The 27,966-nt window shown below is 30.2% G+C and overlaps 1 protein-coding gene across 1 annotated transcript; it reads right to left on the bottom strand.

Annotated features, from left to right (window-relative positions):
* Positions 1-1,360: 1,360 nt before the first annotated feature.
* Positions 1,361-22,916, bottom strand: LOC136986179 (pre-mRNA-splicing factor RBM22). Its single transcript, XM_067283657.1, has 9 exons — positions 22,791-22,916; positions 15,023-15,076; positions 13,630-13,792; positions 13,371-13,471; positions 13,092-13,264; positions 10,035-10,235; positions 4,689-4,933; positions 4,493-4,612; positions 1,361-1,651 (listed from the first exon to the last, which is right to left on the bottom strand). The coding sequence occupies exons 1-9, from the start codon at positions 22,842-22,844 to the stop codon at positions 1,431-1,433; spliced, it is 1,332 nt and encodes a 443-aa protein (XP_067139758.1). The 5' UTR covers positions 22,845-22,916; the 3' UTR covers positions 1,361-1,430.
* Between the last annotated feature and the right edge of the window lie 5,050 nt (positions 22,917-27,966).

Below are 27,966 nucleotides of genomic sequence, written 5' to 3' on the forward strand. Positions count from 1 at the left end.
CTAATATAAAAAATCCAGCAACGAGTTGCTTAACTTTCCCGGAAATATTTGGTAGCGCCACCCGTTATCATATTTTATTTAAAAAAACTTATATTTTTAACTATTACGAAATGGCAAAGAGCTGTTTTGAGAGTAGGGATGAGTTTTATAAAAAAAACTGTAAATGCTAATGAGTAAAATCGTTAAGTCTGACCCTACTGAATAGACAGCCGGATGGCCGAGCGATTAAGGTGGCAGCCTACCGATCTGGGGGACCCGGGATCGAAAAATCCCCAGGAATTTTTCGGGAGGTGGTCCGTCCGGATAAGTCGGGCCCCCGAATCCATAATGGACTTGCTAAAAAAGAACCTCTTAGTCGGAGTTAAAAAAACTCTATTGGAGACACAACCCTCCTTTATTGGTTACACAACTGGGCCATAATCAAGTAGACAACAGAAAATTTAAAAAATTTTGCACGTTTAGCAATCATACGATTTGGCGGATATTTTTTTATTTTTTGTAAATATTAGTAATATATAGGCCTATATAAATATAGTTAAGACTTACGAGTTATTTCCAAGTTAGGAAATGTTTTAGAACAACAGTGTAGCATCGGAAATTATTTTGTCAGAAACAAAAAACATCAAAGCGGTTCTTCGAAAACAAATTCGTTCGAAGAACTTTTATACTTTTTGTTTTAATTTTATATAATTGTCTTTGTCTTTATGTATAATTGTTAATTTTGGGATAGTTAAAAACGCAAAAGTTATTGAGTTTCAAAGTGAGTGAAAAAAACTGTGCCCCTCATATACACATTAATTAATTAACATCCATACATACAGAAAAAAAAACCGATTTTGTTTTTATTTTTATTTTTTGCATTTTTCAGCATTTCAAGATCTGGAGTACAAAAATGTAAAAATCTTGGGGAGTTATTTTTTGACCTATTGCCACACTTTCCCTCTGTTATATATAACAGCAGGAAAATAAAAATGATTCTTCAATTTAAAAATAAAACTGAGTTTTCTACAGAGGAGTGTTTAAAAATTAAAAATTCTCCATTATGATAAAGTTCAAACATTTTTTCTTTAATAAAAACATGCTAAAAAATAATAATAAATAGCAACAATAACTACAGAAAATAAAATATTAAATATCCTTAATAAAAAAGTTAAATTATTATTTTGGTTATAATATTATCAGAAAATGTAAAGACATTCTGTATGTAAAACAAAAGAAATAATATTTTTATAACTATTTTAAACTGAAATTAAAAATCTTAAGTGATGATATATATATATATATTTTACTTTATAATACTTCCATATGAATACATTAGATGATTTTTCAAATCAAAAAGTCTCATAAAATCCACTATGAATAACTTTGCACTTTTTATTGTTACAGAGCATTATGTCATGAATCATAAAAAAAAATATTTGGCATTGTAATTACGTTGCACCTATACCCGTTGATCCCATTCGTTGTGGATCTTGTGACGGATAATGGATTGGAATTCCTGAACGGTTTGCAGGAGTCACGGGAGGTGCTGGCATCGGTGGTGGTGGAAATCCTCCTGGAGGTCTAAGAACTTGTGGTGGATTGGGTGGTGGTGGTCCAGGTGGAGGAACACCTGGTGGTCCCATAAATGGAGGTGTTGGAAATCTCATTCCTAAAAAAATTTATACAATTATTGGCATAAAATTATTGTAAAATAAATGAAAAATAATAATCGACAGGGATATAGAATTCAAAATTAATGAAACTTTTTATAAAATGTAACTAATATAAATTTAATCACACACTAATTTCTCTGTTTCCATAATAAGTTTCATTCAAGTTTCAATATGAATGCAATTTAACAAAAATCTAAAATCCTGTGCATGTACTGTACATTGATAACTGATGGATCAGTTAAAGTATCAGTATCAGTTAGAAATCTACATGAATTGGTTCTTATTGATGAAATGAATATAGTTGCAATAAAAATGAATACATTCAAATTATTCTTATATTAAATTTGTTAATCACTTCATCATTAAATTTTAACTATTAAACCTAGTCTTTTTCAATTCAAAAAATTAAATTATTTTCAATCCAAAATTGAAAGGTTTCATTTCTCCTCCCATCTTATTGTTCAATGTTAGTCTTGATTAAATTTTGTAATTCCATTTTTTACTTAACAGGTTTGCAACATTGTGTATCACTGCTGCTACAGCACAACAATAAAATTAGATATTTTGTAGGTGGAGTATATTTTTTATACAAGAAGTTTATCTTTAGTATGCAGTCATACATAAAGTGTTTTACCATCATGTCTCAGTTTTGAAGCATAAACACTTCATGTATCATTTATATCATCAAAAGTAGTTAAAATATACTAAATGCAACTACGTTAAAAAATTAAAAATTTATCAAATTTTAAATTATTTATTGAAAAGAAATGCAAAAGAATGTTTTCTTTTAAAATGTAACAACCAGTTTTGTCAGAACTGAATATTTTAATTTTATTTTTTAATGCAAGTGTGAAAATCTGCAGTTTAGAATCGATATTTTATAGAATAAATTATAAAATTTATGTTTAAAATGAAAATAATATTCTGTTAAACTTCAATGAAATTTTATCAGAGGATGCGTCACCTGGAACTTCATTTGAAGGGGAAGATGTAACAAACTTTCACTTCCCATATTATATGTGTAAATTCTCTATAATTGGTAACAAGAGAGATATAGAAATGTAAAGCATTATGTTTAAAAGGTGTTGATACCAAATGGAAGTTAAAGTCAACCTGAAGAAGGAGTCAAAAACCCTCAACGATTTCAACAGTGAAGGGGAAAGAATTCCGGTTCGACGGAAATCAACTTCCCATTTGTGGAGTCTTATCAACTCCTCTCATCACAGACTCAACTGACGATTTTACCCCTCAAGATTGCCCCCGTGCATCCTTTCATGTGGTAGAAATCCATCTGTTTAATTGGACATTGAAAAAGAATATTAACGCAATTTGCACCAAAATTGGGGAGTTTGCCGAAAGCTTCCATCGCAAGAGGAAGTAAACTAGGAGTTCTCCATATGTTTTAGTTAGGAGTCAGCCAAAGTATCTCAGAAGCAGAGAGAATGTCATAAGATTGTCCATAGTGAAAGAGTACACAGAAGACATCTCTCCAAGAATGCCATGAGAATCGCCAGTATCCTCTCATGAACTGAGAAGGTGAAAGAAAGCACTCTATAATCTAGTATCAGGTGTTCTGCCTATAGTTTGCGACGAGTCACCTCTCAGAAGAAGAGAATATGTTAGAAAGCCACTCCATAGATAGAAGAATCCAATAGAATCTGGAAGATATTCAAGGAATTGTATTCTACAAGTCAGCTCCCATATCAAGGTGAATAATCAAGTCCACAACGAATTACGGACATTTAGAACTCTATATTTAGAAGACATTGATACCCGAAGACTACAAAAATACTTCTGAGGTTTTTTTTTTTGCACGTCTTGTTAGATATTTGTAACTCTCTCTCCACTTGCGACTTAGATATAGTTGTAAGATAGAATTGATCACCACATGCGAGTTAGACATAGCTGTAAGATAGATAGAATAGCCATTGATTTAGGCATAGTACATTTGATGGGAATAGTGTTATTTATGTGTATATCCTATTATAATAATCGTTCAATTGTATAACTTTTGTATCTATTGTTTAATTTGATTTAATAAGTTTATTTGTTTATTGTTAAAGGCATGACTCATCCTTTCGATTGCACTCCTGCTTGACATTTCTGTGACTTTACATGTGATTGATTAACGTGTAGTTATCTGCATTAAATAAAACCGATAACCTGGTGTTGGGTCCCTGACGTAAGGAGGAAGGTGATCTTGCGATCATTGATCTCCGAATTTTTTCACACACAAATAAGTTCCTCCAAAGCACTCGTTACTCCTTCTTAGGAAGCCATACCTTAGACGACCAAGGACTTGTTTTACAACAAGTTAGCCGATTAAGTGGTAGAAAGTACTTTCCTGACTTCCTACCCCTGGCTGACCTCACACAAGGTACTTATGCAGTTACTGAAAAGCAATTAATCTTAATCCGAAAATATATTGCTCAAAACTTTACAGAAAAAATCAAAATCTTTTGCTGAATGTTTTAGCAGGAATGTTTTCTGTATGAGAAATGAAGTAATCAAAGAATTAATGCATAGACCATCAAAACTTTTGCTAGTGATCATATGTTGTCAACTACATAAATTACTAGATTTATAACTTAAAATGTTGTGGCAATTTTATGAAATTAATGCATTTGTCATGATGCCTCAACATGTTGCAATGAACAAAAATTTTACAATTTTAATGGTTTGTGTTATCAGAATAAATTTTTTCATTTTGGTTTTGCTGCATGGCATGCAACAATGTGATGTACAAATATATTTATGAATATGGAGTACATACAAAGTTTTAAAATTTGTAATGTATCAAATATTAAATCTCTTAAAATTTTAACTTGAAAACTTACCCATTGGAGGAGGATGGGGCATCATTGCTGGATGTGGAATAGGTGGCGGTGGTAAATTTTGTGCAGTTGGTGCAAGATTGAAATAATTGTTTGTTAATTCATCAGGTGGTGGAGGTAAAGCTGAGAAAAATAATTTAAGATTCAGAATTATATTATCACAAATTCTTGATATTTATAATTCAGAAAAAAATATTACCTCCTGGAAGTCCTGGAACTGGTTCCAATTTCTTCCCTTCTCCTTCTTTAGTAGTGGGTACAGAAGATTTTGCTTGAGACCTACCCCATTTAATTGTCAATCTCCTACCACATAAAATAAGTTTATTAAATGCTTTTTCAGCAGCCAATTCAGCAGCAGTTCTTGTTGTAAACTGTATAAAAGCACATTGTTGTCTTGCCAACATAGTTATGGACCTAATTTCTCCAAACTGATAAAAATAATCCCTAAAATAAAAATTTTAAATGTTTTTATTATTTTAAAAGTAATATTACAAAGCATGACTGCATAAAACAATTTAAAAAGCAAATACCTAACTAAAAAAATATATATATTTCAATATTAAAATACACTAAAAAACATTGTATGAAATTCTAATGTAAGTAAAAATCTGACTTTTTAATAAAAATAATCTTATACAAGAAAATAAGTGAAATAAATAAATAAATAAATGGTAAAGATGATAAATGGTAAACAAAGTTTTTTTTTAATTTATAAAAATATATAATATTTAATATTAATATAGTAATTATAATTAAAATGAAGCAGTTCATTTACACAGCTATATAAAACTTTTAATTTTGCTAGAAATTTAATTTCAGATTTTTTTCATGAAAAAAATTGAGTATTTCTAAGATAAAAACAAAATTTATAAAATAAAAATAAATTATTTTTCTATTTCACAGGTATATTTAATTGATAAAAAGATGTTTTGCTATATGTCTTATATATGCTAAATTTCAAAAAGACTACTATAAAAGTTTTCCCAATATTGAGATCACAAAATTAAATAATCGGGGCCTCCTGCCCCTAAGGTTTCCATATCTGGCCTCGTCTTTCATCTAGCTAACACCATTCTCAAGATTAAGGAAATAGACAGACAAATGGACAATACAACAGTGGGAATTTACAGGTCTAAAGTTTTTCCAAATTGAAGCAGGAAGTATGAATAAACTAAACTAAAAAGAATACTATAAAAAAATTTAAGGCATTATAAAAACTAATCTTTATTGGGAACAAGTGAGCCAAGCCTATGAGGTGAGCGAGTGAAGCAAAGTATCAAACCATGGAATGGAAACAATTTTCTGTAGAATGTTCGAAAAAACAATGTTTGACCAATTCAAATAAAAGGGGGCAAAAAAGAAAAAAACACAAATCAATAATGTTTCTGTTCTGGAATATGAAGGCTGTTTTATGTTAGATTTTAATGGAGAAATTTTTATGCAATTTGAATAAAAACTGTTAATCCACAATTAATTTTTGTTTGGATGTGCATTTTGAAACGAATCTGAACTTAGTTAATGTTATGGAGTCCTCACTCAAAATTACACAAATTAAGAAATAGAAGTTTTTATTATTACTAGTCTATATTGGAATTGCATAGGTGAAGTGAGTTAGGAGTTTGAAGCTAACCAAGTATATCAAAGTACAGTCAAACCTGTTTTTATGCGCTCTTTTTATGTGCGATTTTTATTTGTGCGATTTTTTTAATGCAAATTTTTAATTTGTGCAATATAGTTGGCGACTAGTCTCGTGCGATTCGTCATGTCTCACGTTGACTTATTATAGCTAAATAAACTTATTATAGCATAAATGCACTTATTATAGTAATATTATTGCATGAATATGCGAAAAATGAAATAATTTACTTTTTAAGTCAACAAAACACCACCTGGACAAAAATATGTAAAACAGACGATAGACCAGACGATGCAGTCAAGTGCTGACATCTGTTGTCAATAAATTCTATTTCGTACGGTTTTGAGTTATTTTCTATGTGAGACTTTTTTTATGCGGTCCCTGTTGACCGCATAAAAAAAAAATATTTTTTTAATTGTGTTGCGAAAACTATTATTTACAGCCATTCGTGAAGTTTCGTGAGATTTTTTTTATGCGTTTTTTTTAATGCGGTCCCTATCCCCCACATAAAAACAGGTTTGACTGTATTCATAAAATTTTAAAATGATATAAAAATAAAATAATCCAGAAAAGTGTTGTGTAACCTTCTGGGTATGAGATTTTATTACAAAAAACTTATATATTATTAATTTATTGTGACATTATCACAATGCCGGACTGCAATTTTTAATCATGTTTTTTAATTTATTTAATTTAAAATATATGTTCTCCACCTTCAAATTAGTAGTCTTGTCCCTGTATCTTGTTCCTGTACATCATACTTTACCTTTGGCAATTAAGTTGTGCCAGTCATCTATCTAACTCCTTTCAGGAGAAATTTTAGAACTGAAATAATGTCACTTCCAGTTTGCATCAGAAGTTTGCATATTGTTAATTGTGGCCTCCTATCCTTTCATATCTAGTCTCTGCTTTCATCTATCTAACTCCATTCTGGAGATTAAAGAAGCCTAATATTTATTTATAATGTATCTATCCTTTGAATTAAAAAACAAATCAAGTATCTATTGATGATCTATATTTTTCTCTCCTTCTGCCCTGTGGGCACTAAGAGAGCCCTTTTTCCAAGTGCAGCACAGATTCAGGGACTGATGTAGTGATTTTTCTATCTATCCCAGCTACACCCTATGGATCAAAATTCAAATCCAATATCCCAAAGTAACAGACTGAGGACTTTGCTACCTCAGCCATCTGGTTGATGGCCTATAATAATTAGAAAATGAAGAGGAAATGAATGGTTTACTGAAAAATGATATTTTCAAAAATAAATAGAGCAAAATTATTGATAATATGACACAATAAAATAATATTTTAAATCTTTTACAAAAGTTCTTGCTAAACTAAACTTTTGTAATAAAGAAATGAATGCATTCATTAATTATAATACATTCAACCAATGATATAAAGCTTTTCTTTAAATTTGAAAAGGAAACAAGTTACAGGAAAACCTCATTAGTTTGAAATTCAGGGGATGAAATATTTGCAACTTCAAATTATCTGAGATTTACACATTTCTGTATAATATGCCAAATGCCATGTAACTGATGTAATTTATTAAGCAAATAGAATAAGGATACATACACAGAACACTATTTTCATTAATTAATAATTAATAATAATAATATACACTGCAGGTAAACAGCATATGTCAGGTGAGAACCTCACAGGTTGCCAGATAGGTTTTATAAAAAGTAAAGAATTCCTTGAAATGTAGCCTCAATTATTTTTTAAAGTGGCCAAACAGTAGTAAGTCACCCAAATGTAATAGTCTAGATCCCTACAATTAACTCAATCTGCTACTTATAGCCCAATCTTGCAATCCCAAAACCTAGCCATATTTTATGAAATAAGAGAGGGGGGAAAAATAATAATCCATATGTAAGGTGACAGCCGAAAATGTGTTATTTCAAAGCAAAGTCATATCAACCAGATTAGAGTTGTTCTTAGTTTATTGTTTTCTTACAGCATGGAGGCACTATGATCTAAACAAACCAATTAACATATGCATATCACAATTCAGGCAGAATTTTCACTTCAAATTATGAAGTAGCCATATTTTGAAATAACTGAATTCCTTAGCATGTAAATCTCTAAATCCCCAGCAAGGACAAAAGTACAGTTATGAACTAATGGGATTTCAAACTATTTAAGTTTGAATTAACAAGGATTTCCTGTATATATTATAATTAGTATCATTAAATAAATTTACTGCTGATAAGATTTCAAAAACCTAATAGATTATTATAAAAAGTTACGTAAAGATATAAAAAAACAGGAATGAAAATATCATGCCAAAACATATATGAGAATAAAAAAGTAAAAATAAAAAAACAAACAAATACCAAAAACAGAAAAGGGTTCAATTTCTTGCAGAAGATCAAATATCATGGAAGTAAACTTAAATAGTACCAATTTGTCACTTGCACACAAATATTCTGAAAATAAATTTCAAATTATAAACTAATGAACAATTCCAAAGATTAGGATGAGAAATGAAAATCAATGGAAGTGTTTCAGATTTTAAGTAAAGTCTGCACGAAGAATCAAAAATAATGCTTTTCATTCAATATAAGTATGTGCACCTGGATAAATGAAATATATTGATGCATTACCAGAATTCTTAATAAAATGGAAAGAATTTCTTTTTCTTCCTTAGAACTCTATAATAAATATTCATGATTGCAAATGTTAGAATATCTGAGAATTCATACTATAGTAAATTGATTTTTCCTGCCATTTAGAAATTTTTATATGCAATATACAAATGTTTATTAAATAATATCTTCGATTTACTTCTGGGTGTATCCTGATTCAAGCAAAAATTAACCACTAGAATCACACACTCATTGAGTGCACATCTAAGAAACACTACTTAGGTGTATAATAATACTCCTAAGTAGTGTTTCTTAGATGTGCACTCAATGAGTGTGTGATTCTAGTGGTTAATTTTTGCTTGAATCAGGATACACCCAGAAGTAAATCGAAGATATTATTTAATAAACATTTGTATATTGCATATAAAAATTTCTAAATTTCTCTTACACAAACATTATTAAACATACTGAAAATCTAAATTTGGTCAAGAATGGGAAAATGTTGAATATTTATAAGCACAGGAAGGACTGCATTAACTGCCAAGAAGTGGATACACTTTCAATGTTTGAATATTTGGTATGAAATGACTAATTTTGAACATTTATTTATTATTTTTATGCCTTTTATTTTTTGTTAATTTTTAAATTTATATTAATTATTTGTTGTTCTATCGTATGACTTTTGTATTTTAAGTAATTTTATTCTATAATCTGATGATGGCCATTTAAGAGGATTAAAAATATTTTTATAAATATAGAGCTGATTATGAAGTTTTATTTTGAATTATTTGTTTATTCAGTATATCTGTTTTTTTTTTTTTTTTTTTTTTTTTTTTAATTTGAAGCTGTAAATCTGATAATATATATCAATATTATGAAAAATTATAAGAGTTCCTTTATTTGTACTTTGCAATAACAATTATAATTAAAATTTTAAAATTATTCATTTGCCAACTAAATTTAATGACTTGAAGTACATTATATATTTTGTTGTAAATCTAAATATTTAGGAATTGTTAACATTGTCATCATATGTAAATAAGTTGACTCAAACTCCATAAGGTTTAGATACACGGATACTTGGCAATGTTTATCAAAAAAGTTTATTTCAGTCAGTATATGTAAATAAGTGTTTTATTGATAACATTTGCTCACTATACCAAAAAAAGTGATAAAAACTTTGTGCAAATGAGTTACATAAAGAATCTATCTGAAATCACATCATTGAGTTTACATGTAACTACTCATAACAAATCCAAACTGAATTTAACATAAACTTAAAGAAATTTTGCTAATTTATAAATTATTAATTTCTTACCTGAGTTCTTTTTCAGTTATTCTTTCTCCAAGATTACCAACATATAAAGTTGTAATTGTTTTATCTTCAGGAGCTTCCAATTTTGGCATTGCTGCAGCTCTCCTTAATAATTTATCAGCTACAGGATCATTTAAACCATAATAACGATCTTTAATATTTTGATCTGCTAAAGGATCATCAGGATCTGTTGGCTTTTCATGTCTACATAGTAATATATAAATATATAATGAATAATAATATACACTGTATATATAATGCACACACTGTAAATCCTCCAATAGATGTTGGAGACCTGGTGTTTAAACTTAAAAGCTGGTGTCGCCTATAAACTGCTAAATAGATGCCAAATTTTCAGTAGCTGCCAAGTGTCATTAAATTCCTATGCTCAACTCCCAATGCTTGAGTGTCTGTATGTGCTGTGGTAATTTTCCTGTGGGAACTCTTGAAAAATGTTTTTACTACAACATGGAAGATTTTTTTCTGTGAATTTTCATCCAATGGAGAATTATTGTTTAATAAAACTGAAGACAAAAACTGCCCAAAAGGGATCGCCATTTTATTCTCTGTGTTCCAAGACTATACACTTTTTTTGGCAACTGACCTTTCTTTGTAGGCTGCTTGTCGCCGAAAGTTACAAAAAGTCTTTTTTTAAAAAAACAAAATGCATCCAATTAAAATTATAAATAATTTCTTAAAAAGGAACTGGTGACATACAGTTGTCTTGCTTGCATCCATCTATACATTCTTTGGGGGGGTGTTACTGCTTTTATCTACTGGAAACTGGCACTGGAAAATGTAGATTTGTAAATTTAATGTAAATTTTATTTCAGTTACCTCCTGAAGTATATGGTAAATATGTGAATGAGAACATCTCTTATTTTCTGTTACAAACTCTATTTTACACATTGAATGTCTTAAGACATTAATTGGAATGACAACCAAGAGGCCTTACATCATTGCCTTCAAATAGAATGCAATTGCATATGCAAAAAGAACACTATAGATAAGCAGTAGTGTGAAAATTCAAAATGCATCTGAAGTGAAACAGTGAGTGGAAGAGCAAGCATGATGTTCTTAAGACTATCAAAAATAAGAGTGAAGCAAAGAGGCTGGCAGGAGAATGGTGAAGATGATCAATTTAGAAGAAAAGGTTCTACAGTGGATTTGTGAACAGTGAGATAAAATAACAGATCTCAAGATAGATGGTGATGGACAAAGCAAGAGAAATCTTCATCCGTTAGATTAATGTGATAAACTAAAAGTGGTGTTCACAGCTAGCAGAGGATGGCTAGAAAAATTCATGAAACATAAATATGGTAATACAATAACAACTCTATGCTTATGGCAATAATGTTGTGTAATAGCATACATTTCTATTAAATAAAACAAAAAAGTTGTTGTGAATTTGCAGTTTTCATTATTTGGGTGAGAAGGCAACCATATTTCTCCTATTTTTTATCACTAGTTTGGATGCAAAATTCTGCAAGAATTAAACAGATATTGGGTCTCTTAAATATGCCAGGGACTAAATATATTCTGTCATAGATACTTAGGCATCTATTAAGAGGATTACAGTTTATTAAATACATTAAAAATTTTTTGTTTATACAAAATTAGTACATTAGATTTATATAAAATTATCAGGCTTGTTAATATAATCTTTAAATATAAAATAATTTATTGTTTGAATCATATTATGTTCTTTGAAATTGAAGTAGGTTTTGAATCATCAACTAAAGTCATTTTGAACAATACCAAAAGTAAAATAATTTGTTACATTTATGTAAAAAATTTTCACAAAATAACTGAGAAGCTAACCTGTCACTAAGATTTAACATTCAATGTATAAGTGAACAGTATCACTGAAAAAAAAATTCAGGTAGAAATATGACTGCAATGAAAAGTAAAACATTATGAATTGAATATTTTTTCTATGGATCCTGAATCTTACTTTTTACTTTAGTGGTTTTTAGCTAGCTTATATATCAAAATTCATACTTTGGGAGAATCTTGCATATCTAACCACAAAAGTATGTTGTGTTTAAAATATCTTAAAGTTTCTAACTTTAACAGTTATTAAACAGTTAACTCATTATCCTCTAAAAGTAAGTTTTTTTGAAGTTAATTTAAAAACAATTTTTATAAAACAACAAAAATTACTCAAATGTTTTTACTTTGAATGAACTCAGCATATAAATTTTACAAATAACTACATACAGTGTGTTCAAAAAGTTCCAGGACTGCTGTTGCTGCAGACATAATTGTCACCATCTCTATATCACTGCTAAAACTAATCTTCTTCTAACCTTCTATTCAAATTTCATTAAATGGGACTCATTCTGTAGTAACCAGTGATGGTTTGAAATTGGTATGTTTTCTTTTGTTCTCACAATTTTCAAGATGGAACAAAGAGCCACAATCAAATTTTGTTCTAAATGAGATAGAAGTGCCATAAAAATATTTCTGATGATAAAAATGATGCAAATTATATTTTTTAATTCAAGAGGACTTATCAACAATGAATTCATGCCTTCTGAGCAGACTGTGAATGGACCTTTCTTTGCAGGAGTACTTGTATTTGCAGGGTTAGACCAGAAATATACAAATTGGGAGAATAGTTCCTCTCCATGGTAATCTTCTGGTAATTCATTGCTCATTGTTTCACAGTTTCTTACTAGAATATTAGTCTCACAGTGATCCATTTTACTTGCTGGATTTGCTCTAGCCAACTTTTTCCCATTTCCTAAATTGAAACAGCACTGAAAGGAGACTGTTTCAGAAGAATGTGACTGTCATCTTGAACTTGATTCCACAGGAGAACTACACACATGCCTTCCAGCAGTCGCACAAGTGTTCTCAAATATGTATTAAGAGAAAAGAAATGTACTGTATATTGAATAATAAACAATAAAAAATTTTTATTAATCTGAAAAATTGTGTTCTTAGTAACATTAGTCTTGAAATTTTTTGAACCCACTGTACACATTAAAATATGATATTTGTAAATAGCCTGAAAATGAAATCATATGGTATGTCATGATGAATTTCAATACAAACCTATATGGACATTCTTCACCCCTCCTACATTCTCCCTTTACCCAGAAGCTACAAATATGAGGTCTATTTCGTTTATAATATGGAGTTGTTCTTGCCAATTTCATTAGAAGTTCACTTGGTGCTTGAACTTTGCCAAGGGCACCATATGGTTGATTATTATCTGCGTTTTGGACCTACAAACAAAAAATTTAGTAAGAGAATTTTGTTTTTATTTCGGAAACCTCTTAAATATTTTATTATTATAATCAACAAATTATTTAATGAATAATTAAATCTTACTTCACGCTCAATATTTTGGGAATAATATTCTTTGTTAACTTCAGATTTTGGAATCTCATCTTTCAAATTAGAGGCATAATCTCTAACTTGTACCGGGAGACCTTTTAAAAAATATAAATTTGTTTTAAAAACAGTTTATTCAAATTACAGTTTAATAATTTAAATGAATTAAATTCAGCATAAATATTTTAATTGATTTTATAAAAATCTAAAAAACAGGTAAAACTTTTTAATTGAAAATAATTGGGATATTACTTACCAAATTCTAGATCAAGTAGACATGTCTGACACACATTTTTCATTTTACCGCAAGTCTGACACACTTCTGTTTTTTTAAAACGCATTCTTGCTCCTGGACACCAACGAAATACAGTAAATGGTCTTGAACAAATCTTGCATTCCTTTCCAAAACGCTCTTTTGTCTAATTTATGTAAAATATATTTAGTTCATTTAATTCTGAAATGTTTTTCAATTAACATAAAATCCAAAAATATCAAAAATCTTTTTACAATACCTAAATATTATGTACATTTATAGAATGTACATACATATGTGTATATATTCACCAGATTTCCATTTAAAAACTTTTTATTTCTGCAGTAAAAGTAACTAAAACCAATAATTTTATGAAAGCATTTTTATTACCACAAAACTAGTGCAGTACATTTGAATAACTAAAGTTCAAACACATATTTTAATACCAATAATCTATTAATGTTTGCGAAAATTATAATTTTTATGAATTGTAAAAAACTGTATAGACCCATGACTCAAACCACCCAAAGAGAATTTTACCGTTAAGCTAGGAATTTTATTAAATTTACATATATTTAATGAGAACAACTTTGAATATCAAATTACTTTATTACCCAAACTAAATAGATTATCCACTTAAGTTATGCATATTTAAGATATCACTCTACAATTAGCAGTTACTTGATTTTATATATTACTTTATACATATTTTACCAATAAATGTTGTGATAAAGTGGTACCTTTTGTGGTACAGTAGCCAAGAATGCTGTATCCAATGTAATGTGAAGTGATGCTAACTTGGATGACTGGAAACTTGGATAATATGGACAGTCATAGCCATTTTAAATTAAAAATTACCAATATGAAAAATTTACATAGTACATTTTTTAAATCTCTTTAAAAAGAGATTATACTTTAGTGAATTACAAGAAAAACATTTTTTTATGTTATTTATTATTCAGCTAATATATACAATAGTTTTACAAATAATAAAACATTATTGTAGTTACATTTTTAATATGAATGGCTTGTCTCAAGTTGAAGTTAAATGATGAAAAGTAACTAACCTCGCCATCATGCTGCCCTCAATGTGGGATTGACCAAAACTATGCAATAGGCATGGAAAAAAGACTCTCTGTCCACAGGTCAGAAAGTTAAAAAAAAAGAGAAGCATAATCATTCCCTCAATACAATCAAGGTTGAAAGTATTACAGTATGCACTCTGTACATTCGAAGCAAAACTTTTATGAATTATATATAAGGCAAGATATTTGCTTACAGGTTCACCTTGGATAACAAATATGGAATCTCAGTTAATCAAGGCTCAGACAATCAAGATTCTAGTATATTTGTAAATTAATATCTAAGGCAAAGCATTACATTAAAATTAACTTACCATTCGTATATAAGGATTGTCTCCTAGACATGTTTGACATAATATAGGAAATTCCTTTAAAAAAATTAATAAAATGTTAGTGGGATTACTTTTATATTAAACAATTAAATATTTCAATTTTTTGAAACTAAAATTATATTCCTAAATCAAAATTATAAGATGATATTGAAATATAACACGAGAGAAACATAAAATTATTATTTTTTTAATAATTATTCATAGATTCAATATCAGCTCTATAAATCATTACTAAATTAAAGTTATTTATATATAATTTACATTTATTCAACCTTCTGTTACATAATATTAATCACTAATAAATGTTTCATTTAGAAAATTTTATGAAATTTAATCTAAAAACTTCATCTTAAGATGTAATTGTCAAGTTTTTTTTTGCAATTAAATACAAAGATTTTGTTCTAAATCATGAATTTTAAATAACAGCAATTTGTTTTGCATTAATTAACATATTAGAATAATTAGATAATATAATGATACTTTGATTTTCCTAAAATAGGCATTGTATTTTAATAATAGATCAAATTATCTTCAATGATCAACTTTAGAAACAATTAAGGATGCATTTTTTAGTGAATAATCCAGGGTGTATGAAGATATGATAATGAAGAGCTGATCTTATAAGATAAAATTTCACACACATTACTATGTTACACACTAAAGGTGGAATTAAATAAAACTTCATTAATGTGAATGTAATGTCTACAGTAATATTACATCAAAGCATTATAATATAGCAAAGGAACAATTTTCTTTTAAACAATGATACAATTTAAATAAACCTTTAGTATCTTGCATGATCTCCTGCATTGTTCTTTGCACTGTTATAACTGAGCATGGAAAATACAGGTACCATATTCTATCTTATGACAGATTTGTCCACAGATGTTACCACTGTCCCTTCAGATCCCTCACACTTATAGATGACCAAAGCTGCCATCCATCTGATCCCACAAATGCTCGATAAGCAACAAATCTGGAGACAGGGCAAACTAAAGAAGTGTGGCAACATGATGGAGACATTCCATGATGGAAAATCCTAAATGTGACTTGGAAAATTGCTGTTTGAAGACCTGCCATAAATGCAACACAAGATTGTAAGATTTCCTAAATGTACTGCTGTACTATCAATGTCTCTTGTATCACTACTAGAGGTGATTTACTATCATATGAGATGGTTTCCAGATCAGAATGCCAGGGAAAGGAGCATTGTGCTCTCAACAGGTCTGGACCACATTCAGTCCTGTGCAAACACAGGACTGAAGTGGTCCAGTGGTCATTTGTCCCAAACAGAACCATGATTTATAGCTAAAGATAATACACTGCCAGTCCATAGCAATCCATGTTGCTGTCATGACATCATTGCAAATAAAGACAAAGATGTTGAGATATTGCTATATTTTTTTATTATATCATTCCTCTTTCACTTCAATTTAGTTATACCCCAAAATAATGGCACTCTTCACAGATGATGGCACAGATGAAGAAGAAACCACATAATTATTGGCCCATCTATAACTCCACTGTTATGCTAAAATCTTCAAAATTTGTTTAGACAACTTCCTCCGTGAACTTATTACCTCTTTTGGACATCAACACTTTGATGTCCATATTTCTCCACTGCAACTAATTTACTGCACACAGAATACAAATTAATTAAAATTTCAAAAATAAATAATCACCTATATTATGTATTTGGATATAAAAAAAAAGACTCAATTCTGTTATCCCAGCTTTTCTACTACATAAACTAAGTAATAAATTTAATATTTATGGTTTTTACACCAAATAGCTTAACTATTACTCTTTACACTGCAGCTATCAGATTATCTGATTATAATTTTTAGAATTTTTCTCCCTTAACTGGTGTTCAGCAAGGGTCAATTCTCAACCATCTTTTCTTTATAACATACATAAATAGTTCCTTAAACTATAATATAAACAATGATATCAAACTTATCAATAGTAATCTATGATAAATGTTATAATTTAAATACATAACTAATTAAATTATATTCACTTTTATATACATTGAACAATGTAGAAACAAGTATATTGTTATGTATGTATAAATGAGGGTTGAATGAAAAGTTCAAGCTTAACCAGAAAGGAGTGATTGAAATGAAAATGAAACTTGCACAATCTGTACATGGACTTGTCATGGTACTGTACATCTCTATAATTTTCACCATGCTACTCATACTTATTAGCAGATACTATCATCAGAGAAAACTAGCAAGCAAGATGGGAGATTTTTGCAACAGAAGTTTAGTGCATTGTGCTATCATCTAATACCTCTTCAAAAAGGAATATTGATGAAATACATCCACACCAATATGGAAACATATACGAGGAGTGTCCGATATTAAAGGTACAAGCCAAAATTACACTAACATTTGTAATTAAAGAAAATATTTAATACATTCCGCAAAAAACTACATACTTTTGTTTATTTCTTGACATAATATCTCCATAAACATTGAGACATTTACTCCAGCTTGACACTAGTTTAAATATCCCTTCACGGTACTGTTGCTTGTTGGTACTTGAAGTAGTCCAGAATGGTTCTTTTTGAGTTACATGCGGCTCTTGCTGAAAGTGTTAATTTCTGCTTTTTATTATTATTTTTACAATTTTGTGAAAATATGAAATTATATACATGTAATATTTAGTAATTTATTTCCAAGTTGGTGCAATAAATTAAATTGACATTTCAAATCTATTCTTTTAAACCAAGTTCTCAACCCAGATGGGGGACATCCTATCTTTCCCTGCCTTACCATACTATCCACCATGACAGTACAGAACTGCAGCTCCCATGCATTTTGCAAAACCTACATTTTGGCTTCCACTGAACTGTTGCCTGCCCACCTCCGTCATAAACCCAAGTTTCATCTCTGGTAATGATGCTTTCAGAAAAAAAATTTCCTTCTTGGTGGTATCAGGTGGGATGTTGAAGTGAAGAACTCATTCCATTGGTTTTTTGTTCATTGGAGAGCATTTTTGACACCCAGAGAGCCAAAACTTTGCAGAAGTTTAGGTCATAAACAATTTCATGCACACAACTCTTAGGAATGCCAGCCATTGCAGCAATTTCACAAACTTTAATGTAATAATCTTCCCTAATCAAACATTTGACAATTGTCAGTTGTCATCAGTGTGTGAGGTCCTTGGTGTAACTCTATTCTTCTCCTGATCATCATTCAGCTCCAGCTCCATTTGTCCATCTTTAAATTTTTGGCACCAAATGCTGACTTCTTTTCAGCTTAAAACGTTTGGGCCATAAATGCCCTGTAATCTGCAATAAACTTCACTCTGATTAACTCCTTCGGCTTGCAAAAATCTGATAACTCCACATACTTCACACTTCAAATACTTTGTGATTACACATGCCATGTTTGTTTGCTTCTGAAGTCTACTACTACATGCTTGAACATGGCTAGTCATGCATATGGTGCCAATACTGCACATGCACAGTTTGTAAAACAGCCACCAGTACCTTTAATATCAGACACCTCTTGAAGATTATATATACAAATAAAACTCGGTAACTGAATTCAAAAGATGCCACCAATCCATCTTGGATGCTTGGATGAACTATGTTCTGAGCAGCCAAAAATTGCAAGTATCAATAAGAATGTCATGTGTATCATAATCCATGTCATGCAGAATTGTTGTGTGACATTATGGTTTATTGCAGACCAAGTATGGATATTACACGTGTAAAGTCCATTATCTGTAACAAATCAGAGATAAGAAAAACTGCAGAATACTGGATTCCCATAGACTAACAATCAGTCAGAAATGCACTTCAGAAGTGTTGACATAATCTCATTTGCAGCAGATGAAAGCCAACAAAGACAATTATCTCATCACTCAAGATATAACTGTATGTGTCATTTTCACCTCAAAACAATACTTAATCAACACAATACAAGCATATGGATTTCCTGTCTTTGGAAAAATTCTGAACCCAGCCACTGGCCAGCAAGATTGTGACCTTAATTTTTATGAAACCCAGAAGAAATGCTGTAACAATTGTGTAATGCAATTGAAAAAAAGTCAAGTAAAATGGGAGAGAGGACTCATCTTCCATCAAGAAAATGCATTGAGTTACAAGGTATTCTAGGCCTCCAAACAATTGTTGAATGTGTCTTTGAAACATTAAGAACATCTGCCATACTCATTAGATTTGGCATCATCTAATTTCCATCTTTTCCTACAATGAAAAGACATCTAAAAGGATATTTTCTGAATGACAACAACAACGAGATGACAGCTGTGCAGGAATGGTGGCACGTGGCAAAGTTTTTTTTACGAGGGTTTTGCAAAAGTGGAGCAACAATGGGACAAATGCATCACCCATCATAAAGACTAAGTGGAATAGTCCTATAATTTCAACTGGCTGTGAAAGTACTTCCTAAAAATAACATTTTTTTAAAACACATTATGATTGCTTTTTGAATTATTTCTAATTATCTATTATGTTAAGTTTATTCAGACATTAAATATAATATCTGAATAAACTGTCACACTAACTTTTTAAAATATGATTTAGGAATATCAAGTTGACTTTTTTTTATACTTTAGTTGCTGGTAATGGGCATCATTCATTAACACTAATATTAGTTTAGTATAGAAAACTCAAAAGTCTTTGATTCCATACAAAATTCCTAAAAAACTATTCTAGGAGAGTAATTCTGTGTGCTGTAAGCTAAAACTTTTAGATATTAAAAAACACTTTTCTCACTTTTTCTAGCAAATTTTAATTAAACGAACTAATGTTTTCAGCTATTTATTAGGGCATTCAAAATTACGCTACAATGAGGTAGGCTATTCAAAATAGCCAAAAATGTTAGTTCATTTAATTAAAATTTGCTAAAAAAGGCGAGAAAGCTGTTTTTGAATATTTTCTAGGAGGGCTCGTAATAATAAAGGCTTTTTCTGTTTCTTCATATTGTGATATTTATTCATGATATATCTAAAACATCAGAAATTCAGTATTCCTTGAAAAAGTACTGCACTACTTTTTCTGGGATTTTCACCCAAGTGCTTTTGATATTATTGTAACAGACTAACAAGATTAAGCTAAGTTTACTTCTTAAATATTTGATAATACAAACATTGGTATAATAAAATCATTAAAATTATACGATGAAATTACAGTAACTGCTAGTAACAGAAAAATATGGTACTAAAGGTCACTCTTATTATGATGTAATTTGAATCCAAGATATGCCAAATTTTCAGAAATACAGAAAGCTGAAAAAAATGTAACATATTTGTTTAAATATGATAACTTGAAAATCTATTATTAACATGTAATTCAACCATATTATTTGTCTACTATTGCATTTAATAATAGCTAGCACATAATTAAAATAAAAAATACCAGTAATTTAAGCTTCAAACAAACACCTCTAAGACCAATAATTATATTAAAGCCAAATGATTGCCAGATTTCATTTGGATATATAAGAAATACAGCCCAGTGAAATCTGACAATCATTGGCTTCAATTTAAACTACTATACTACAAGCAAATAATTAAAATAATAAATATTTAAAGTACTGGAAAAGACTGATGATGATTATATATTATATTTTGTCTAATAGCTTATATCTTTGGTCAGCAAATTGAAACTGAGACCAGTTTTGGTATTGGTATACCTTAGGATGAACTTGTCTTTCTATGGCTGTCACAACCCTTTTCTAGTCTACCAAGAATCTTATAACCCCATCTGAAACCAAAATATCTAATGATGACTGATTTTTCATGTCTGGATGAAGCTTACAAGATATCTGGGTTAATGTTACCTACGGTAGCAAACATGGCTGCTCATTTCTGAAACAATGGACACGCACTTTCTAACCTTACCTAACCTATTCTAATAAATCACCACTGTTGTAATAATTATGGTAATTTATTAGAATAGGTTAGGTTAGGTTAGAACAAGCATCCCCACTGTTTCAGAGATGAGCTGCCATGTTCACTACCATAGGTAACATTAACCAATATCTATACTTTTTGCAGATTGTCTTTTTGTTTATCTCCAATAATTGTGATAATTCTGAAAAAATAACTATGTATTTAATATCAGTTAAAAGCATTTAACTTTGTATTATAATTTACAAATTCATTCTACTCTCACACTTGCAACACAAATCCAAGAATGCATTAAAATTTGTGCACTGTTTTCTCAGTACAATAGTTTATATAAACAATAACAGCTTTAAAGCTTAAATCACTTTCTTAATTTCTTCACTTAGTAAACTTTTCGATATTTATTTAATTTACACAATTTTCTTCATATCCATACAACAATACCTATAATGCATCGGTCATCAACTATTTCATCATTAAACGATGGTATTTGTTTAATTAGCAACGAGGATAACATCAAATAGTGATAAAAAACTGAAAGTAAATTTATGGCAATGCTACATTCATTAGTTTACTTCTAATGTTTCTTTAAATTATGTTACTAATTACAGTAATACCTCGGTTTTTGTCGACTTCAGTTATTGTCAATTTTTTCACAAAAAATTTGTCTCAGTTTTCGTCGGTGTACCCATGTGACCTCGCTGAAAACAAAAAGCAACCCACACATTTTCCTGCTCAGTGTGTTGTTTCTCGTCGTGTGAGCATTACCCCGTGCGTCTAGCCAAACAATTCCATTGCCTTCCTTTTCTTTTAGCTCCACCAAGGGACCAAACAAAGTTTCCAGAGCCAGCAGCCCTTTAAATGCCATGTTAAATGTTCATTTATTCATCACATTAATATAAAATGAATATAAAAGACAATTTCCTATTGTTTTAAGTATTAAACACTATATTTATTCTCTATAAAGTGTGTTTTTGGTATGTATTTTGGAGTGTCTAGAATGAATTAATTGGATTTACATTGATTCATACAGAAATAACTGCCTGGGTTTTCATCAGTTTTGGATTGCGCCGATTGTTTATGAATGGATTATCGACAAAAACAGAGATATTACTGTATAATTTCTACTTATCAATTCAGCAAATAGATTCAGATTAGAAATTTAATCATGTATTAAATTTCTAATTACGTATTATGTAGACAATCTTTGTTAGAAAGAAAATTTATTTATAACCCAAGAATTTACTTACTCTACTTTTTCTTATAATTTTTTCAACAATAGTTATCAAAATTAATAGGTTAAGTTACAGCATTTTAATTTTTGAACATTTTGCTCAATTATTCAATCTTATCCCTGTGTTGTCCATCACACTTTAAACCTTTATATAGTTTATAATGAAGTTTCTTAACTGAAACAGTTAATTAATTTAAGATTTTGAGAAGTATGATCAGAAATGAATAAGATTAAACATGCGGTTCCTCTCATCTGAGAAAATGAGGCAATAATTAAGCACAGCTATGCTAAATATATTTAATTACCAGAGAAAAATAAAAGAAACAAATACAGTACCCCAAAAATTCTATATTTGTTCATAAATTAATGTGTATAAATGTCATGTAATTCTTCTAGTTTTAAAACCATTTAAATTTCTATGTATATGTTATTTAACTTTATTTTTTATATGTGAAATTTAAATTTCTTAAACAATGAATTACATTTCAGTTAAAGTTTTGACATCGAACAAAAGTCTGATCATTAAACATTGTTTTCTTCTTTAAATTTTTCTACACGCTTTAAAATTTGTTGCGGACTTCCTAAAACTATTAACGGAGTAATAATATAACGCTAATAATAATTAATATTTACCGATTCTTCCCAATTCAATCTATTATAAGTATTTGCACTTTTCGAGGTCGCCATTTTGAAGAAACGACTTCTATGAACGGATCGCTACACAATTTATATCTGTTTATAGCCAAATTTTAATCGATCCGCAAGAAAGTTTTAACGAGAATTTTATTTTTAAACATAATATATTATTATTTTAAAATAAAAAAAATAAAATATTAATTTTTTTGTAAAATTTAAACAGTTTATTTATATTTTATCATGAAAATATTAATTAAATTTAAAAACCATTTTAAAATGAAATTATTTTTTTGTTTAGAACAGTTTTACGCAGTTATTAATAATAAAATGGTCTTGTTCAATTTGTGCGTATACTCGTTTGATAAACTGAAGTGGCCGAAGCGGTTAACTGTCTGCCTACCGCTCTGAGAGACCCGGGATGAATTTATGAGTATTCATTACCTAAATTATCAAGACCATTCCCTGTCTGAGAGACCCGGGAGTCTTGCTGTCCGAATATATGTTGATCTTGCTAAAAGAGGCACCAAGAGGGCCTCTTTTAACAAGATCAACATATGTTCGGACAGGCCCACAATGGGACGGTGGTGAGGAACTGGGCTCGACATATCCCGACGGACCACCCCCTGAAAAATTCCTGGGGATTTTTCGACCCGTCCAACAGATTCGATTCCGGGTTCCCCAGAGCGGTAGGCTGCCACCTTGACCGCTCGACCATCCGGCTGTCAACCTGTGGCGGATAAAAGGGGAGGGCTACAAACGTTTAAGTCCTCTCCATTCGTATGCACACAAATACACAAATTAAAATTCATTTGTTCGTTTCTTCGAACTTCAAAACGTTGTTTTTAAAAACCTTCATGATGACAAATACGGTTTATCGGACCATCCGCAATACAATCGTCGCGCACATTGTCCTTGTTAGTTATTCAAATATTTATAATTTTTGAGTTAACCTTTTCCTTTAAGTACTGTATATTGTTTATTTATTTTTGACTCTTTCCACATATGAGTACTACGAGGTCATGAAAAAAGGTGCCTGTGAGCAACTTGTTTCATACCCATTGTCAATTAGACCAATCCTACAATGGGACGTCGAGTGATGAGGGGTGGAGGCCCGAAATATTCGGAGCAGATCGTTGATGAAGTATTTCTGGGGTCTGTAGCAAGTTATTACCATCCTCACATTTTGATAAATTTGTATTGTACACTACGTTCAATATCGTAATCAGAATCAAAACAATAATGTTTGAATAAAATTTAGATTAAAAAAGTTCAAAAATTTGATTTAAAAAAATTTACACTCCTTTTATACAATTAAAAAACAAATTCCTGAAATTAGAGTCCTAAGGCCGAGACTTTACCAGCGTAAAAACGAACGTAAAAGCACTAGTTGTAATTATTTTTTTATTATATGACCATGATTTTTTTGCAGGAGCAGGATGTAAAACGATACCATCGAGTAAACAGAAGTCAGTGGACTTCTGTGCCCATTATTGGCTGAGCGGATAACCAAATAAACCAAACCAGTAGACCTCTACGTCATTACATCTTCTGAAACGAGCTTTTCTGCATGCTCACTTTATTATAGCTCTTGCTCTCATTGTTTTGGTGTATGTGAATGTTTCGATTAATTTTAACATTAGTTATTAACAATTAAGCTACCATATCTTCTTTCTATTAATTTAGGCGTGAAAAAGTGTTTACTTTTGACACTGTCAGTACCGTAGCGGTAAAAACTAGCTGTGAAAATTAGTACGGTCGAGTACAATCCATTTAGAAAAATGTGGCTGTTAATTCGGCTTGATAGGAACCTTGTTTGTTACTGACACATTATTTACAAAACTTAAAGCAGTATTAATTGTTCATTTTATTGGAATGCAATTTGAAAATATATATATATATATAAATTTCCACTGTCTGTCCTTCCTTAATCTCGAGAACAGAGATGGAAAGTTTAGGGCAGGAGACCCAGATTAATTATACGAATTTCCTGTTTGAAAAAGGTACTTGCGTTATTTCAATTTAAAAATTTTCTTCCGAAAGAAGTTAGATATTGGAAAAATATAGTGTACGGGGGCAAGACATTACTAATTTGAGGTCAAAAACATACATTTTATATATATTAAAATTATGATGATTTATTATAAAATTATGAAAAATTATAAAATATATTAAAATTATGATTAAAAATTACAGTCCAGTATTGTGACGATGTCACAATAAATAATTATTCCTCACTTTATTTAAAATTTTTAAATCTATTAAATATATTCCTACATATCCCAATTATCTATTCTTATATCCCTAAATTCCTATTAAATTATAAACCGCATTAATTATAGAAACGTATTACTCCAAAGCCATATTCTAAATGACTGGCATGCGACCTTAAATAATATTGTTTTATCTATTATATAGAATATATAGAACAGAATGAAATCCAAGACTGGTGTACAAACGTCTGACTTTATTTTAATCCAAATTACAGTATTACATTTTAATTGATTTTAGTTTACATTTGTATTTAAAAGTAAGAACGTTTTCTTCGCGCCATTTTGTAGAATACACTTTTAGCTTTAGGATTTGTAGCTACTTTATTTAAGTAATCAAGAGCTTGAATTATCATATCTCTATTAGGATCATAATACCGGGCAGACGAATAAGTTTGCATTTCGGAACTAAACGATTGACTTTTTTCTACGAGAGAAAAAAAAAGAAAAAAAGTAAATAATACATTCACTTTACCATAATAAAACGAAGAAAAAATTAAGAGACTTACCAAAAAAATTAATTACGGATACCAGAAAAATAGCCATGACCAAAAAGAGTGTGGTGTACATGATTAAACGTATTTGTATAATGTTCCATAAATTCAATTCTAGACTCTTGCGCGGCTGTTTAAACACGATTAAAATAAATTATTTATAAATATGAGACTACGTAATGCTTTTAGGAAAATTAAATTTTATAATTTAAACTTAATAATTATACGAAGGATATATTTATAAGATTAAGCAGTGAATTTCTTTGAGAAATAAAATAAAAATAGCTTAACTTTTTATTTTAATATAGAAATGTAGAAGACTTAATCCTTTTCGTCTTGTTTTTACTCTTTTTGTCCTGTGGACACTAAGAAGACCTTTTAATCAGACTCATCATGGATTTGGCGAGGTTCGTAAAATGAAGTCGCTGGATGTTAATGGATGAGACCCGAATATATGTTACAAACCCCCCACGAAAATTCCTAGTTTTTCGACTCGTCAGGATTCGTTTCTGGGTCCTCCAGAGAGCGATTGGCTGACGTCTTAATCCAGTGGTTTTCAACTGAGGTGCTGCAATAACACTTCAAGTGCCGCGAAATAGTAGGCACTGAGAAGAAGAATATCTTTCGTACTTATAATTACAACTTACACGAAAGAAGTGTTACAGCGCTGCTTAGTAGGCACTGCCTACTGAGCAGCGTCGTAACACTTCTTACGCAATAACTCTACATTGATAAAGGAATAGAGATGCCGCAAGAAAAATTAATCAAGTTGATGGTGCCATTATTAGAAAAAGATTTAAAAACACTACCTTAATTTTATCTCTATTAACAAAAAATAAAATCTTTAAGACTGCTTTTTTTAAGTTTTACCTATTTTATTTGTTCAAAAAAGGCAAAATAATTGGTTTGATTGATTTGATAGCATCCGGCAATGTAACCATGGCCGATCTGCCAAGAAGGGCTGCTCTCGTGAGGATTTTCTATGAGAAACTGTCTCCTATTTAGGTGTTAGACATGTGAAGAAAACCCGAAAATCTACCTTTCCAGTCTACATATTAAACATGACCATGTTTAATCTGTATGATGACGCGCCTGAGGCAAGTATCCTCGACGAATGATTAGTGGTTTTATCTATCCGTCCACTGGTGAGGGAAGGCAAAAAAGTGCTGCTCTACTTCTAGCCCCGTACATGATCTCAATGTCTGTAAGATGCCCTTTTAATTATACTCACGGTTTAGCTAAAATGGGACTTTGTGATGGTGAGGAACGGGCCTCAGCATATCAGGACATCAGATGCAAATCAATTCCATTTCGGGCCGTGGTTCAAAATTCTAATGCAGGCCAGTTCTCCTCCCAACTCCACTCCCGCCGCTAAGGACGAGATTTGCATCTCCTCAAAAATGTCTTTAACTCTTGACAAAAAAAAAATTGCTTAACCCACGATGCAAACAATTGTTGAGAAACCATGAAATGAAATTCATATAGAGAAACCATGGATGAAAATCCATAGTTTCTCTATATGTTCTGAGATCCCTGCATTAAATTATAGCGAACGATTCAGTGTGTATTATAAGAGATATACGCTGAACAGAAAACATTACGAGAAAGCAATTAATCAGGATTAGTTGAGTATTCAGATACAATGCAAAGTTAAAACTATTTTAACAGGTTGTAATTTAATTAAGTGACGGGTATTTAAATTTAATACTTATTCTTAATTAACATATACTTTCATAACAGCCCAAATACTTAAAAGTTTGACAAGTTATGCCATATTATGTCAAGAAATTCCTCGTATTATATAATTTAACTAGGAAACATCAGATTCAATTGTAAATTAGGTCTAATGTAGAATCTTCCATAGCTGTGCAAACAGCGTAGATGTTTCGTAATTCTTGTAATTAATGTAGTTTTCAAGTTTTTTTGAAAATCTTTTCTAAACATAATTCACCAATAATATTTAATTCTCATGAATTTCGCATTTAGAGAAGAAAATGAGTTACAATTATTCGTACTTTATTAAATACTAACGATATGAATTTCTGGCTAACAGTTTGCACAGTTTTTATCTTGATGATTATTTGGTATTCTAATTGCGGTAAGTCCAATTTATTTTTAAATCTAATGTTCAAAGAAGAGTAAATTATTACTTAATTAATAGGAAAAATTACGAAAAGAAGCATAGAAAATCAAAGCAAGAATGAGCTAGATCACAGAGTTAGGAGAGTGAAAAGAAGACAAAGTGGAGGTTCCAATGGAGGTTTCAGTGGAGGTTCCAGTGGAGGTTGCAGATCAGGTAGCTCTCGTGGATCTTCACAAAACGTCGCTTTATTAGCTATACCCGTTCAACTTGTTGCAATTAGAGTACCTGTTCAAAGTTCAGGAGGTGGAGGAGGTAGCGGTTGTGGAAAT

The sequence above is a fragment of the Centruroides vittatus genome, unplaced genomic scaffold, assembly GCF_030686945.1.
Source record: "Centruroides vittatus isolate TY-2023 unplaced genomic scaffold, ASM3068694v2 scaffold_1015, whole genome shotgun sequence".
Taxonomy (NCBI): domain Eukaryota; kingdom Metazoa; phylum Arthropoda; class Arachnida; order Scorpiones; family Buthidae; genus Centruroides; species Centruroides vittatus.

Bases quoted from the DNA above. Each gene is read 5' to 3' on its own strand.
- LOC136986179 (XM_067283657.1), bottom strand. From the start codon at position 22,844: ATGGCGACCTCGAAAAGTGCAAATACTTATAATAGATTGAATTGGGAA. The intron at 15,077-22,790 runs GTAAATATTAAT...ATTTTTTTAAAG, and splicing joins GATTGAATTGGGAAGAATCG to GAATTTCCTATATTATGTCA. The intron at 4,613-4,688 runs GTAATATTTTTT...TATTTTTCTCAG, and splicing joins AGTTCCAGGACTTCCAGGAG to CTTTACCTCCACCACCTGAT.